The following is a 17,873-nucleotide window of genomic DNA, read 5'->3' as shown; positions in this document are numbered from 1 at the left end:
AAGATTATGTTTTAATTGGTCATTCTGTCACATAATACCCTTAAATCCTGCTTTTATAAAAGCTGAAAAACAGCCCTTTCCATCTTAGTGGACTTTTGATATCTTCTCAGATACACAAAACTACTACTTTCTTCAATAGTAAAAGAAAAAACCTTTCTTATTTTTAAGACAGATAAAGATTTTAAAATCAAAGCACCAAAATTTATAGCTGTCAAACAGTTCTACTCCACAAATAGATCCAACTAAGTTTCATGAAAACTTGGTGTATAAAATATGGTACTTCAAATCAGTAGAGGAAAAAAAGAATAGACTGGCAAAATGACTGGTAATTTCTAAAAAAATAAACCTTGATTGCATTCCCCATACCTTGTATCAAAATAAATGCCAGATGTGTAGAAAATTTAAACATAAACAATAAGCCACAAAAGTACTAGAAGAAAACATAGGTGAGTTTGCTTATAGTCTTAGAAAAGACAAAGTCTTTCTAAACATAATAACCTAGAAGCTGCTGAAAAAAAGTTGGAAGACTATGTTAGATACAACTATGAAACTCTGATGTGGCAAAAGACAGCAGAAACAGTTAAAAGAAAAATATCTAAACCCAGGACACAGAGCTCATACCTCTAATATACAAGTAGCCCTTACAAACAGATTTGTAAAAAGAACCAACCAGCAGAAAGAAGGAAATAACTGGCACGTGGTATGCCTGCTCCCAAGGATGGCTTTCTCAGGAAAAAGCCACAACATACGAATGGACCCCCACCAACCAAACCCCTGTGGCCCTGAACCTCTAACCAAAACTGATGGAGCCTGGAGTAAATCTGGTCCTTTGGAATTGTGAACTGGAAGAAAACAAGAATCTGGAGATGGTTTAAGCTGAACCACAAAGAAAGGTTTACAAATCCTGGCTTCTGCAGTCTAAGAGCTGCCCTGGTTCCTCTTTCCACAAGGCTTCATGGTTTACCTCCTCTTTGAATTCCAGAAAATAACCAGTATCCTTCCAATAAATTCTACTTTTAGGCTTAAATTAGTCTGTAATTTTCTATTTACTTATAATGAAAAAATGTAATATACCTAATGAAAAGTCCAATCACGGAATAAATGCAAATATTCAATAAAAACACAAAATGATGTTCAAGCTCACCAATACTGAAAGAAATACAAATTAAATCACAAATTACCAAATTTCACCTGTCTGGCTGACAAAAGATTATAACATTATACTATCATGGTTGGAAGAAAAATGGTCATTCTCATACACTGTTGTTAAGAGTGTAAAATAATGCAACCCTTTTTGAAGATAATTTAGCATTATCTATCAAAAATGTAAGTGTACATACCTTGTGACCAACAGTTACACTTCTAGAAGTGTGAGATAATATTCATCATAGCATTGTTTATAATAATATAAAATTGGAAGGAAAAAAAAAAAAAAACTAAATGCATGACAAGAGAGGATCCTAATGGCCAGCAACAGTTTCCTATCATCCTTAAAATGCAAACCCCTTACTAGAGTATACCAGCTCTTTATCTGTCCTGCCACTCTCTCCCCTTAACCCCCCAGCCATACTTACTCTCCTACTGTCACGTTAACCTTGTTCTCTGAATACGCTCAACTCACCACCACCTCAGGACCTCTGCACTTCCTGTTCCCTAGCCTGTCCTCCCCCAGATTCCACAGGGCCTTCCCTCTCACTTCCTTCAGGATTCTGCTCAAATGTCACTTCCTTCTGGGGTATTTCCCCACCCAACATACTTCCTGCAAGGTCTCACTCTGTAAAGAGAATAATGTAAACTCCATGACAATAGACATGCTGCCTTGTTCACTGCTCTAATGTCAGCACCATGGCAGTCTGAAGCAGTATGTACCCCAGAAAAACATGTTAATCCATTCCTGTGGGTGTGAAACCATTGTAGGAAGGATCTTTTGATGAGGTAACTTGCAGTTAAGGTGTGGTAGGATGGGTCTTAATCCTATTACCAGAGTCCTTTATAAACAGAATGAAATTCAGACAGACAGACAAAGAGAAAGCCACAGAGGAGAAGCCAGAAGCTGAACATTAAGGGAACCTAGGAAAGACCAGTAGACACCGCCATGTGCCTTGCCATGTGACAAGCTAAGGACCAGGGATTGCCAGCAGCCAGCCCCAGAACATCACAGTCTTTGGGAAGAGAGCATCACCTTGATGACACCTTGATTTGGATTTTTTCCCAGCCTCAAACCATAAGCAAAGAAATTCCCATTATTTGAACTGACCCTTTTCATGGTATTTGCTTAAGCAGCCAAGGAAACTAAAACAAGCACCTAGCACAAAGGCTGGAACACAGTAAGAGCTCAATAAATATTCACTGAATGAATGATCACATAATTATGGCATATTCATATAGTGGGATAGTATAAGGCCAGCACAGATCAGCCAAGATATTAAGTAAACAACCCAAGTAGCAGAAGAAGATACACAGCATGTCTTATTTTTTACTTTAAAAAATAAGTATATATTTATATATATGCAAATGTCTATGCAGAGGAGTCTGGATGAATATTCAACAATCTATTAACTTCCCAGACATTACTTCTGAGAAGTGAGACTGCTGTTCTCAGCTTTACAGAAATCTGCATATATATGGTAGTACACTGATTATAATAAATCAATATTAATTTTACAGTCTACAAAAGATTAACCCTAAAATACCTGCCATCTATTTAAAGGACTTCAAAAAGATAAGCAATCACTCTTCCTTAAATGCAAGAAGCCCTGTGGTTTGGCCCTACCTACCTCTTTAGCCTTATTCGCCAGCACTCCACACCCAAATGTACCCGGTCACAACATGCCATCTAACGTATTTGTGTTTTACCTCATGCCTTCCCCTGTGTGGAAGGTCCCTTCTCCTGTCAGTCCCCATACTGAGCTCCAATTCAAAATGCTGTGGAGGCATCATCTTTTCCCTTACACAGCAGATCAGGGTTTTTTAGTCCCGTGAAAAACCCAAGTATAGACTTCAGAGGGTCCATGAAATCTCCTGACATTTTACCCAAAATTTGTGTTGTAGGAGTGTACCTGCATTTTTCTAGAGAATTGTACCTAAATTTACTTGGATTCTCGAGGAAAACATGATCCCTAAAGGCCTGAGTATCAAAGCTCGGACAGTACAACATTCTCTGTTGTACCTCATGCTCTCTCTATATTTCCATTATTATGTAAACGCACAGTTTTGTAATTATTTACATGTTGGTCTTTCCTCTCATATCCTCCCCACCTCCAGAGACATAAAAAAATAGTTGTTCGTTTGCACTTTTAGATCTGTTTAATGTCGGAGGTAGTATGAAGGCAAACAGAAACAAAAGAAGTACCTACCTCTGTTGGATGCAAGAATCACTCTCATCCAGTAGAAAGGATCAGCAGAATCTGATGACATGATTCCAAACAGGGGTATCTATAATATTACAAAAAGATTTTATAAAAACATTATGGAAATTAAGATTGCCCTTAATTTATATGCATCTACTTAATGTTTAAAATACTAAAAACAACAACAACATACTTCTCATGTTATAAAACAAAAATGAGCATAACTTAAGGGTAAAGTTAGCTAATGAAAGCAACAGAAACCAATATTTAGTGCATTTCACTAGGCAAGACTCCTATTAATAGATCATAGGATATGATATCTATCCAATCACAGAATAATTTTGCAAAGCTATGGATACTAAAGATGGCCAAGGTCACATTCCTATGACATATACAGTAAAATATTTTGCAGCTATTAAGAGTTAAGCTTATGAAGCTTATAATAACATGAGAAAGTACCTATGTGCTAATACAAATAGTGGTTCTAAATCCTGGGCGATTTTGTCCCTGAGGGGACATTTGACAATGCCTCATGGCATTTTTGGTTGTTACAACCTGCGTGGGGTGGGGTGGGGAGTGGGGGTTGGCCTCTAGTGGGCAGAGGGTAGGGATGCTGCTGAACAGCCTACAATTTACAGGCCAGCCCCCACAGCAAACGGTTATCCAGCCCTAAATGGCAACAGGGCTGCTGATGAGAAACTCTGGGACAAAAACAGACACCAGGAGACAGCCAGTGCCTCCAAGGCTAGCTGCTTTGTGGGGTACTCAGCAAGAAAAAGTCAGTCTCTTTCCGGCTAAATAATGCCATACTCTCCTTTCCTGCAGTCAACAGGGTTATGAAAATCAGTTTCTAATTTATTTCTCTTAGTAAACGCCACATCTGCAGGATCATGAGCAACAACAGCTGGGCAGCCACTGAGCTATTTTCTATGAATCTGTCAACGCTGCAAAAGAGTTCCAAACTGTGCACTATATTACATTTAATAATTGATTTCAACTTGAAAACATGCAGACTCATACTCAGAGAAACAAAGTATTCCATGTGTTAACAGAAACACTGAACCAATCAGATGGACAAATAGAAAATTAGCACTAGGAATTTCCAAAGGCAGTGGGAACTGAAAACCAAACAATATACTTTAGGGTTAAGATGGCAACTTGCAATTCTATTTAAAAATTTCCCTTCCCTGAAACACAGTGAAACAAAATTTTTAAAATGTGTACAACAGTAAAAGCTAATAAGAATAGGGGAAAAAAAAGAAGAGAGAGGTAAAGAAAACACATCAAAGAGCAACCAAATAAGAAAAGGGATAATCAGCTTCAGCACTGGTAGTCATGGGGAAAATCCCCTGACAGCTAAGGTGTGGAGACACAGTACAAGCTGCTAACCACCCCTGGGGAAGTCAACAGACTGCCCCGAATTCCCACTGACACTGCAAATCCAGATGGCTTCACAAGGGAATTCTACCAAACATTCTAAGAAAACTCCTCAAACTCTCCTCAAACTCTTCCAAAGAACTGAAAAGCAGAGAACACTCCCTAATTCATTCCGTAAGACCAACTTCACCCTCATACCAAAGCCGTATAAAGATACCACAAGAAAAGAAAACTACAGACCAATATCTTCTATGAATAAAGATGCAAAAGTCCTCAACAAAATACTAGCAAACAGAAAACAACAGCATATTAAAATAATTATACCCCATGGTCAAGTAGGATTTATCCCTGGTATGCAAGAGTGGTTTAACATAAGAAAATCAATTAATGTAATAAACAACATTAACAGAATGAAGGGAAAAAAACCACATGATCATCTCAATTGATGCAGAAAAGGCATCTGACAAAATATAGCACCATTTCTTGATAAAAATGCTTAAAATACTAGGAATAGAAGGATACTTTCTCAACATGATAAAGGGCATATATGAATAGCCCACAGCTGACATCCTACTTAGTGGTGATAGACTGAAAGCTTTCCCTCTAAGATCAAGAACAAGACAAGGATGCCCAGTCACCATTGTTATTCAACATCGTACTGGAAGTTCTTGCCAGAGCAATTAGGCAAGAAAAAGAAACAAAAGCTATCTAAATTGGAAAGGAAGAAGTAAAACTTTCCCTATTTGCGGATGATGTGATTCCTATATACAGAAAATCCTGGAAAATTCACAACAAAGCTCCTAGAGCTAATAAATGAATTCAGCAAAGTGGCAGGGTACAAGATCAACATCCCAAAATCAGTAGTGCTTCTACACACAAACAATGAACAACTGGAAGAAGAAATCAAGGAAAAAAAATTCCATTCACAGAAACAACTAAAAGAATCAAATATCTAGGAATAAATCTAACCAAAGATGTAAAGGACTTGTATGCAGAAAACTACAAAACATTGCTAAAAGAAATCAAAGGCCTAAATAAATGGAGGGACATTCCATGTTCATGGATTAGAAGACTATATATCATTAAGATGTCCATACTACCCAAAATAATTTATAAATTCAATGCAATCCCAATCAAAATTCCAACAACTTTCTTGGCAAAAAGGGAACAGCCTATCATCAAATTTATATGGAAAAGCAAGTGCTATAAATGGCTAAAACAATTTTGAAAAATAAGAATGAAGTTGGAGGACTCACACTTCCCAATCCTGAAACAAAAATCAACTCAAAATGGGTCAAAGACCTTAATATAAGAGCTAAAACTATCAAACCCCTAGAAGAAAATATAGAGAAGCATCTTCAGGACCTTAACATACTAAGCACAAGCAATGAAAGAAAACATAGATAAATGGGATCTCATCAAAATTAAAAACTTTTGATCTTCAAAGAATTTTATCATAAAAGTAAAATGACAGCCTACACAATGGGAAAAAAATATTTGGAAACCACATGTCCAATAAAGGACTAAAATCCAGAATATATAAAGAAATCCTTCAACTTAACAACAAAAAGATAAACCTAATTTTAAAATGGTCAAAAGACTTGAACATACATATCTCCAGAGAAGGTATACAAATGGACGGAAAGCCCATGAAAAGATGCTCAACATCATTAGCCACGAGGAAAATGCAAATCAAAACCACAATGAGATACTATTTCACATCCATTAGAATATCTGCTATTAAAAAAAATGGAAAATAACAAGCATTAGAGAGGATATGGAGAAACAGGAACATTCATTCATTGCTGGTGGGAATGTAAAATGGTGCAGCCACTCTGGAAGACAGTCTGGCAGTTCCTTAGAAAACTAGATATGGAGTTACCCTTCGATCCAGCAATTGCACTTCTTGGTCTATACCTGGAAGATCTGAAAGCAGTGATGCGAACAGATATCTGCACGCCAATGTTCACAGCAGCAGTATTCACAATTGCCAAGAGACGGAAACAACTCAAATGTCCTTCAACAGATGAATGGATCAATAAAATGTGGTATATACACACAATGGAATACTATGCAGCAGTAAGAAGGAACGATGTCATGAAACATATGACAACTTGGATGAACCTTGAAGATATAATGCTGAGCGAAATAAGCCAGGCACAAAAACAGAAATATTATATGCTACCACTACTATGAACATTGCTAGGGGAGAATGCATGGGGTGTCGGGCTTCCCGACCTTGATGGTTGCTGATGTGCTCACAGACATTGGGGACTGGTGGTTTGATGGGCTGAGCTCTCAGTCACAGGACTTGCCCTCAGGAAGACTGTTACCGCAAAGGAGAGGCTATGCCTGCTTATAATTGTGCCTAATGTCTCCTCCTGAGTGCCTCTTTGTTGCTCAGATGTGGCCCTCTCTCTTTAGCTAAGGCAACTTGGCAGATGAAATCATGGCCTTCCCCACTACGTGGGATCTGACACCCAGGAGTGTAAATACCTCTGGCAACGCGCAATATGACTCCCGGGGAGGAATCTAGACCTGGCATCGTGGGATGGAGAACATCTTCTTAACCAAAAGGGGGATGTGGAATGAAATGAAATAATTTTCAGTGACTGGGAGATTCCAAAAGGAGCCAAGAGGTCACTCTGGTGGGCACTCTTACGCATAATATAGATAACCCTTTTTAGGTTCTAATGAATTGGAAGCTAGCAGTAAATACCTAAAACTATCAAACTACAACCCAGAACCCTCGAATCTTGAATACGGTTATACAGAAATACAGCTTATGAGGGGTGACAGTGTGATTGGGAAAGCCATATGGATCACACTCCCCTTTGTCCAGTGTATGGATGGATGAGTAGAAAAACAGGGGCAAAAAAAAAAAAACACTCAGTGATTTTTTTTACTTTAATTGTTCTTTTTCACTTTAATTTTTATTCTTATTACTTTTGTGTGTGTGGTAATGAAAATGTGCAAAAATTAATTTTGGTGATGGACGCACAACTATATGATGGCACTGTGAACAACTGATTGTACGCTTTGTATGACTGTATGGTATGTGAATATAGCTCAATAACACTGAATTATTTAAAAAAAAGGTAATTTTTGGCTCACATTCCCTTTATCCAGTGTATGGATGGATGAGTAGACAAATGGGGGACAAAAACTAAATGAAAAATAGGGGGGGGGATGATTTGGGCGTTCTTTTTTACTTCTATTTTTTATTCTTATTTTTACTTTTTCTGGTATAAGAAAAATGTTCAAAAAAATAGATGGGGTGATGAATACAAAACTGTATGATGGTACTGTGAACAGCTGATTGTACACCACGGGTGATTGTATGATATGTGAATATATTACAATAAAACTGAATTTTAAAAAAAGTATGGGTGCATTTTATTTTGAGCAATGGGTGGTAGGAATATAGATGATTTCTCCTTTCCTTAGACTTTCCGTAATTTTAAAAATTCTCTCTTCCTGATGACCACCACCCCTGACCCCCCGCCCCCAGATTTTTTAACTGAGTACAAAAGTACTAAGAAGGAATAAAGGTATTTCAAAGATCCTTTCTCCCTTCAAAAAGAAAATATATTGTGCCTTTCTCCAGATTATGGACCTAATCTGTTCTACTGCTTCCTAATGTGAATTACAATTTTTAAAAAGATCTGTAAATTTATTCTGATAACTTTTCAAAATCCTCAAAATCCTCACATAAATTATCTTATTTAATCCTCATCAACAACCCTGTGACACAGGTCACAATTTATCCACATTTTATGAACTTAATCCATCTGCAAAATCTTATTAAAAAGTATCATTGAATTTTATTCCAGAGTTTCTAAGATTTTGGCTTCTCAGGATTTTGAATTAATACATGTTATTCATAATATGATAAAAAGCAAACAAACTGGGAATATATGTGCAATATGTCAAAGATTTAACACCTTTATACATAAAAAGCTATTCTAAATCCTTAAGAAGATGAACATTTCAAGAGAAAGAGTAAAGACCATTAATCAAAAACTGATGGAAGAAAAAGAAAAAATGTTCAGTCCCATTAATAAACAACTATATGTACATCTGAACAAGATAACCATTTTCACTATCAAAATAACTCAGACTAAAAAAAAAAATAATGCTCAATGTTAGCAAGAGTTAAGAAACACACTGCAAGTAGTATTGGTACAACTTATTTAGAGGACGATCTCACAATATGTATCAAATTCCACTTCTAGGAAGTGGAAGTCAAATGTCCAACAGATAAATGGATAAACAAATGTGGCATATACATATGATGAAATATTATTCAGCTTAAAAAAGGAATGAAGTTCTGAAATGTTACAACATGGATGAACCTTGAAGACATCCTGTTGAGTGAAAATAGGAAGACACAAAAGGACAAATATTTTATGATCTCACTGATATGAAATAACAAGAATATGCAAAACTCATAGTCAGAAGCTAGAATGCAGGTTACCAGGGGCTGGGGAAAGGCAAAGAATGGGGAATTAGTGCTTAATTGGTATAGTTTCTATTTAGGGAGATGGAAAAGTTTCAATAATGGATGGTGGTGAGGGTAGCACAACACTGTAAATGTAATTAACACCACTGAGTTATATATTTGAATATGGTCAGCAGAATAAAAATTTTACAAACCCACAGAACTGTACAACACAAACAGTGAATCCTAATGTAAACTATGGACTATAGTTATTAGTATACTGTTTCATTTGTAACAAAAGTACCACACTAAGGCAAAAACTGTTAACGATAGGGAAAACTGCCTTTAAGAGAAAGTATGTGAGAACTCTGTACTTCTGCATTAATTTTCTGTAAATCTACAACTTCTTTAAAAAGAGAGAAAAAAACCCTACTCACGGTTGCTCAGCAATTAAGCAATGACACTAGGACACAACTCAAAACGGCCTTAATTCCAAAGCCCACACTCTTATTTCAAAGCTCTACTCACGCTCTCAATTATTTATGAATTTGTTGCACTAAAAAAAAAAAAGCCATAGAACTGTACAATACAAAGTGTGAACCCTAATGTAAACTATCAAAAAAACTATCCATTTCTAAGAAATTTATCCTGAAGAAACAATCAGACAAGTGTGTATGTATGATGTATGATCTATGTATGTATGTATGATGATGCTAATCAAAATTGGGTGGATTAACTAAAAATTGAAGATGAACATTTAAGAGTCCAGCCTTAGGGCAGACAAAATAAACTATGGTAAATACCTTGTGATGGTTATGTTCATGTGTCAACTTGGCCAGGTGATGGTGCCTGGTTGTCTGGTCAAGCAAGCACTGGCCTAACCGTTACTGCAAGGACATTTGTGGCCGGTTAATAAGCCAGAAAGCTGGTTTATTAAATCATTAGTCAACTGACTGCGTATGTGGCTGATTACATCTATGATCCACTAAGGGAGTCTCTTCTACAATGAGAGAATCCAATCAGCTGGATTTAATCCAACCTGTTGAAGACTTTTGAGGGAATGAGAGAATTTTCACCTTGTTCTTTAGCCAGCCAGCCTCTCCTGGGGAGTTCACTGAAGACCTTCATCAGAGTGCCAGCTCGCGGCCTGCCCTACAGAGTATGGACTTGTGCATCCTACCCTACAGAATTTGGACTCATGCATCCCCACAGTTGTGTAAGACACTTTTATAAAATCTCATATTTACAGATATCTCCTGTTGGTTCTCTTTCCCTAGAGAACCCTGACTAATGCATACTCATTCACTGAAAAAATAAGCAAGCATTAAAAAATTCAAGTTGTTCACAATATACTAAAGAAAGAAAAATGGGGTCTGGGACAATGTATATATCATGACCTCAATACTGTAAATTACAAGTCTTCTCTGAGATACAATCTTTCAAATAAGATTTTAATGTAAGAGAAAATAAACCAAAATGTTAAGCTATAGTTTTGTATAATTTTTAAGTTTATTTTAAATTAACTAGGAGGAGATAGGAAAAATGAGAGAGCTAAGCTTCTGGGAAAACAGTAATAAATCATGTTAGAAAACCTACCACACTCTACTATATTGAGCAGATTCAAAAGATATGCCATTTTACTGAACTAGTAGGTAATAAAATCTTCCCTGTTCTCAAATTCTCTCACAAAAATATTAGCATTAAAAATACATAATTCTCACCCTGTAATGATGTTCTGTGAGGGTAATACTTCTTTTACTTTTAAAAAGTGAACTTTTATGGATATGAAATCTTACATCATAATGCAAAAGCAACCACCACCATGACCAATCTATCAAAACAGCACTCCAGAAGAGACCCTTGAGAGAAAATCTTTTTCTCTAATTTCACATTTACCATGTTCACCATTTATAACAGATCTTATTCAATTTACAGGTCATTTTTAAATAAACCAGCTATGAAAGGGCAGACAGTCGATTTGGTCAACTTTTATCTTTTTTTACTACTCCACTAGGAATAGCAATTAGAGAATTTAACTTGACTGTCATTACCTATTCCATTTAGTAAAGCCAATAATTAACAAAATCTTTTACATTTGTTAGTTATGGTCATTAACAAAAAGAGTCTATTCTTTTATAATCTTCAAAATCACTTTGAAAGTAATGAAAATGTTTATTTTTTGTAACACCTTTGAATTCTCAAGTAAAATACTTCAGTATTTCAGACACTTCAGTATTGCAAGTTTAACTAATATTCAAAACACATACCCCATACCAGTAAGTCAAAATAGGTAGTAGTAAAATCACCTGCATTTAAATTTGACTTCTACAATTCAACAACTGGATATCCTTTTGTGAATGAATCTAAATGGTGGGAAGTTTTTAGAGAAATGTTAAGAGAAAAAAAGAATGGCCAGATTGCTTAAAGGGCATTAAAAGTTCACAATACCTAAAACAGAAGTTTGGTGTCAGTATTGATTTTGGTGCTTTATTTATCCCATTCAAACTTGAGATATTGGTGTATCAGAAATATTATAAGCCTCTTCTCAACATTTTTGAAAGTCCTCCTAAGAAATCAATGTTGTATTTTGTTCCGAAAGCAAATTTGCATTCGTAATCTATTTGTTTCTAAAAATGCTATCAGAAGTTAGCTCTACCTTTAGAAAGGAAAAAAATAATCTGATGCTGAGCTAGAAATATCTTTTTCTAGGAGATGCAGAAAAATGAGCATAGCATACTGTCTTATTGCAACAGGATAAGCTGCTCATTGAGAAGTCTGGTTCTTATTCTATAAGTACCAATATGGTTGATGTTTATTTTGTGTGACAGATCCCTCAAATCTTTCTCATGACTTTAGATGAGGGGAGAAGGAGAAAACGAGAATGGCCAGATTGCTTAAAAGGCAGTAAAAGTTCACAATACCTAAAACAGAAATTTAGGAAACTGGCCCAACTTCATTACAAAAGATGTTACACTACATCACTAACAAGCAGATATTGTAGTACATTGTTCACAAACCATTTTATCATATTTTAGCATATGAAGTACTTCACAGCCTTTTACAGATGTTTTACACCTGATTTTACAAGTTCCCTCAGTGACTTTCCTGGGTACTATAATTAAGAACTTATTAAAATGCACAAATTGTCTAAGACTGTAAAGTTTATTGGGTAGGGGTGATGACTACCTCTGAGTTTAGTAAATTCAGAATATTTCTGCTTCTCAATAAAGAATTAATATTCATGTAAAAATTAAAACAAACATACACACACATCCCAGTCAACTTCAAAATCTGAAATTCCATTATTTAATGAAAATTTCTCAAATTCAACCAAAACCTCAGAACAATAGAACAGACATTCGTATAACATTCTGGTTACATACCTGACAACATACTAAGAAAATGAAGAGAGTTATAGCAGTCCACAGGACCTTCTCCCTAAACTGGATCTGTACAACAAAATGGAAAGAATGATGATCAATCAAAACCAAGAAATAGCAACTGTAAAATAAAAACCCATATTAAATCATAGCCACCATTCCCCATCCTGACATACTCCTCTAATTTACTCTTTTTTTTTAATATTCATTTTATTGAGATATATTCACATACCACACAGTCATATAAAACAAATCATACATTCAATTGTTCACAGTACTGTTACATAGTTGTACATTCATCACCAAAATCAATCCCCAGCACCCTCATTACCACACGCACAAAAATAACCAGAATAATAATTAAAGTGAAAAAGTGTGCTTCAGGTTTTAAAGCAGGGAAGGATAGTGAGGCATTTACCTTGTGCCCCTAATTTAAGGGGCACCAAAAAACTCAGGAAATAGTATTTGAATGCAAGGTTTTAAAAAATCAAAAGTAATGCAAAAAGTCCATGGTGAACAAAATATCAAAATTTCAAATACAGATAACATTGGTTCTAATTTACTCTTAAAGTGTTCCTTTCAGCTTAGTTAGCACCAGCTAAAACAAACAGCTGAAATCTTGAACATAACTTTCTTTTCTTTTTCAAAAATAAGGTAATTTAATTACAGGCAACCCTTTCTCTGCAAAGTACTATGTTAAGTGAAACGGAAATGTGTGCAAAGCAAAACACATTGCTAATACGCACATATTTCAGTTAACACGGTACAATGCAAAGCAAGGACTGCCGGTAATGCCATCAAATGATATTGCAAAGAAAATGAAAAGGTGGAGTTTCTTAAATGTAACTGTAGTAACTATTTTTATAATCTCAAAGTGATGAAAAATAATACTTCTAAATAAAATGGTAAGTTTAATCAAAGCTTTACCTATCTCTTTCTATGTCCCCACTCCTGTTAGGTTCCTGAGAATTTCTAGGAACCGATCAGTTCTGGATTAACAGTGTTTCTGGAATTTAAACAGCTTAGCTCCAAAAGTGCTCAATGACAGAAAAATCATTTGACCCAGTCATCCTACCTTCTGAGTGCATTCCTTTAAGGGACCAAGAAATGGGAGGTGTATACTCATGTGACTGCAAGTCATTCATTTACAACATTTGCACTCATCAAACCCTATCCAGCAGACTGGACCACTCACAGTCCAGTAGACCACATCATTATTAAGCACAATGCAAACCCTTCTCTGGAGGATGGGGTGTTAACAGTTTTCCAATTCGACCAGAGTCAATAAATTGTGCTAGTTTAGCAGGGTAAGTCATTTAGCTACCGTCTATTTTACTAAAATATTACACTTACTTTCCTTTCGGGCTTCTTAATTTCTGGTAGAACTGCACAGAAAGGTTTGATAACTTCTAAAAATTTGACTGTTAAAGAAGAAGAAATGATCCTATTACAAAGTTTAATAAGAAGACATTTAAAAATATAAATGTTCTCTAGCTTTTAATGGCAATCACCCCATCCCCACACCCAAAACTAGTCCATCATAAGGCTCTCCATTTCAAATAAATGTAGAAGGGAAGAAAAATAATTGAAGGGAAAAAACAATCCAAAAGACTTGGGGGCTAGTCAGTAGAACCAAAATAATACATTAACTGCATACTTGTCGTGTATCCAACATTAAAAATGGAAATTATTCCAAGTCCATTGCTACATTAAAAAAAAAAAAAGAAAAAGAAAAAAGAACAAATGCAGTCTAGCATGGTATCCCAAGACAGCACATTATAGAAGCAATTAGAAGATATCAGAGAAGAGGATCCATTCTCTGAGGAAAGCCCAACAAGAAATGGGCTTAAACTGCAGAACCAACTTAATTTAAACTCAAAGATACTGAAATGCACAAATCAGAAAGATCATGGAATATAGCCTACTATACATAATTTTTTAAAGTATACAATTCCAACTTCATGTCATTCTGCCACATTTTCATTGCTTGGTCTTTCTCCCATTTCATGATCTCAAAGTAGTTGCTCATGTACAATGATAAGTCCAGAGAATGACATTTCATTAGAAAGCATTTTTTACTGGACAACTCTTACAGTGTATAACAGAGGAAAGTAGGATAAACCAAGGTTCTTGAAGAAAAGGACAGAAACTAGACACTACCTCTTTGCAGGGCTTAAGTCAAGTCATGCCAGGTAACAGGATGAACTATCTCTCAATTTCAGTCCTCTGCCAAGACCAACGATCAGATATGATCATTTTCCCCTATAGGCACAGGGTTCTGTATACTGACATCCTGAAATTGTCTTAAAACTAATATAAGTAATTACACTTCCACAGTGAGCCAAAAGTTGACTATCATTTTTTTATTAAACCTCTCAAAATGATGGCAGTCACTGATGTTCAATAGGTGAATTCAGCAAGTCTCATTATTATCCAAGTACCATTTTTGGACTACTTGGAAAGTAAATTCACACCTCTGAATTATAAAAAGATTCATCTCTAATGCAAAACGAATCCCAATCACATCAGGAAACTTCCCAGAATCTCTTTATCCTTTTCGGATTTCCCACCTCAATTCAAGCCACTTGCCCAAATTTCTTGGAATTTATGATCATCCGTTTTAGGGTACTCAAGTTCAAACAATGCTGCTGTCTGCCAGTTGTCTCCTCTCGGGTTGCAGAATTTTTCCCGTTAAAGTGTCAGTTCAAGGCCAGGGGTCTGCTTGTACTTCCTTTCTAACTTCCCCCGAATGGCCAATAGTTGGCCAATGCGCGCACTGTTTGGGTGTGCAGTTATCCATTCATTCAACAAACATCTGAACAGCTACATAAGTATGTATGTGAACATATGTGGTGTGGAGTGTTGGAAGGTGAGTCTTCAAAAAAGCCCCATAAAACAAGGTCCTTGTCCCTGGGGCTTATACAACCTCACATACAGTGAGTTTTCAATAAATGCCACAGAACGACTAAGATGAACACTTTAAGAAAGACGCCCCTTTCCTCTCCTAAAATATACCCCAGGCATCATCACATTTTTTTTTAAATTAAGAGAGTCGGGGAGTTTATTCATCACAAGCAACCTGCCGGGGAAGGAGGATTAGGGGACGAAAAGATCAGCTTCCTAAGCTCCCGAAGACACCAGAGTGGTCCAGGCTTAGCCGGGTTCCCTAACTCCCCAACCCCGAAACCCACGGCCTCCCCGCGCCGCCCTCCGCCTGTCGAGCGCAAGCCCGGGGCCTCCGCTCGGGTCCCGCAGCACCGGCCGCGGCCTCGCTCCACAGGAGGAGCCCGGCGGCGGGCCCGCGCCTCCCCGGCCCGCGGGTTGCGCTACTTACTCCCCATGGCGGCGGCTGGGGAGGCGCGGCGGGGTCCGCGGCCTCGGCCTTCCCTCCGCTGGGCTCCCGCCGCTCAGGCCTGGCCTCCGGCTCGCGACGTGCACCCGCCCCGCGCACCCGCGCCGCCCACGTGACCCGGGCCCGGCTGTTGGCGGCCGACGTCCTCCCGTTGTCATGGCTACCGCCGGCGCCGCGTCGAGCGCAGGGCCCTGGCGCGGCTGCGGAATGGGGTCGCGCTGGGGAAGTTGAGGGGCCAGGTTGGGGGGCCAAAGGGCCTCGGTGATGGGAGCGGCCGTGTTGGCCCAGGTTGCCCGTTTCTGGGCCGCCGTCTGGAGCTCGGCACTGAAAAATGGCCGTTTCCTTTGCCGCCGCTTCGGGCCCGGGCGTCCCGGCTGATCGCGGCCGCCCCCTGAGATCACGCTGGCGGGACCCAGCCGACCTGTTCCTTTCAGCCCATTTTATCGTAACCTCTAGGAATTTTTTTTTTTTTAATGGTGGTACATGGTCTGTAGTTAATAGCTTATGAACGATGCTCCTCCGTCTCCTCCAAAATGCAGAGATAGGGGTTTTATGTCTCCTCGTGTTTAGCAGTTTCCTGCAGCCGCGGTTTTCTCACGCTCTGTGGCTAATCTTGCCGCCTGCCCTGGTCTCCATTAATCCCTACTGGGCAGCGTGATGGAAGGCAGGCCCACGGTCCTAGAAACCAGACAGCCCTACACTTTAACCCCTTCTCTGCTGCTTAGTGGTTGGGTGGCTTGAGGCAATTAACCTGAGTTAAATTGGTAAAATAAGGATAATACCCACTCTAGTGGGTGTGAAAATTAAACAAATCAAGAGAATAGGCCCTCAAATTTATTTTCCCTGCAGTCTTAACTTCTGTCTGCCAATACAGCTATACCAAAGGTAATTAATGACCTACAATTGCCAAATACAATGATCCGTTCTAATGCTTAGATCTATGTCCAGGAAGGGTACAAAAAATATATAAATGTATTACATATAAATGTATACATTTATATATTATCACTATATAATTATATAATTATTATATATTATTTGGAGGGTGCAATTTAGACTGGGTTTACCCAGGTCTCGGGGGGCTTTTACCATGTGAAGACTCACTCACACACAAATCTGGCATTTGAAGCTGGTTGTCAGCTAAGACCTTAGCTGAAGCTGTCAGCTAGAACACCTAGACATGACTTCAAGGTGTGGCCCTGGCTTTCCCATAGCAATGTATGTGGGTGCCAAGCGATGTCCTTGGAAGTGGCTCAGCGTCACTCTTGCTGCACTGTAATTGTAGAGGCAAAGAGGAGAGGAGAGACTCCACCTCTAGGGAGGATTTGGCAAAGTTCTGGGAAATTATGTGGGACAAAATATTGCTGTGGCCATTTCTGGAAAACACAACCTGTCACAGTCATAATTTCACATCCTTACCTCACTCTACTTTAGTCATTTTCATACATGTTTACTTCTAGATGGCAGGGAGGAGGGTCTTATAGTTTTTGTATCACCAGTAACCTGCAAATGGTTGACTTAAATACAATTTTGGCACTAAATTGTGAGCTAATTGCATGAATATAATATCCTTTCAATAAAGATGCTCTAAATTGAAACTGATTAACACAATAACAAGTGTAGCCTGCACCTCTTCTTACCTCTCCCTACCACCTGTTTCTGAGATAGCTCCATGTTTCAAGTAAGAATCTGGGAATAATCTTTGACACTCTTGATTACTTTTGTGAATTACCCTTCCACCGTTCTTCAGTTTTTCTACTATTACATGCTACCCAGAACTTTTCCTTGTATAACCACATATACCACCTAATCTCCATCTTTCATGTACATCACTGTACTTTGATCTCCCACATTGCTTTAGCCAATAAGAAAATTTATGTGTATTTTGCCCTCTCCATTAGATTGACAATTCATTGAGGACAGAAAACAATCTATTTTATCTTTTATTTCTTTGTATTTCTCATGTCTAGAAC

General features: G+C 37.8%; 1 protein-coding gene across 2 annotated transcripts in view; it reads right to left on the bottom strand.

Annotated features, from left to right (window-relative positions):
- The window catches only part of SEC61A2 (SEC61 translocon subunit alpha 2), a 29,094-nt gene extending 13,074 nt beyond the window's left edge, over window positions 1–16,020 (bottom strand). For both annotated transcript variants that reach the window (XM_037847160.1, XM_037847161.1), the window contains exons 1-4: window positions 15,883–16,020; window positions 13,902–13,969; window positions 12,552–12,617; window positions 3,357–3,435 (exon numbers count right to left, since the gene is read on the bottom strand). In XM_037847160.1, the coding sequence (XP_037703088.1) occupies window positions 3,357–3,435; window positions 12,552–12,617; window positions 13,902–13,969; window positions 15,883–15,889 (220 nt within the window). In that variant the 5' untranslated portion in view covers window positions 15,890–16,020. The remainder of the gene's footprint in view (window positions 1–3,356; window positions 3,436–12,551; window positions 12,618–13,901; window positions 13,970–15,882) is intronic.
- Between the last annotated feature and the right edge of the window lie 1,853 nt (window positions 16,021–17,873).

The sequence above is a fragment of the Choloepus didactylus genome, chromosome 8 (assembly GCF_015220235.1).
Source record: "Choloepus didactylus isolate mChoDid1 chromosome 8, mChoDid1.pri, whole genome shotgun sequence".
NCBI classification, from domain to species: Eukaryota; Metazoa; Chordata; class Mammalia; order Pilosa; family Megalonychidae; genus Choloepus; species Choloepus didactylus.
Note: the sequence above shows the minus strand (reverse complement) of the source record. Positions and strands in the feature narration are given on the sequence as shown.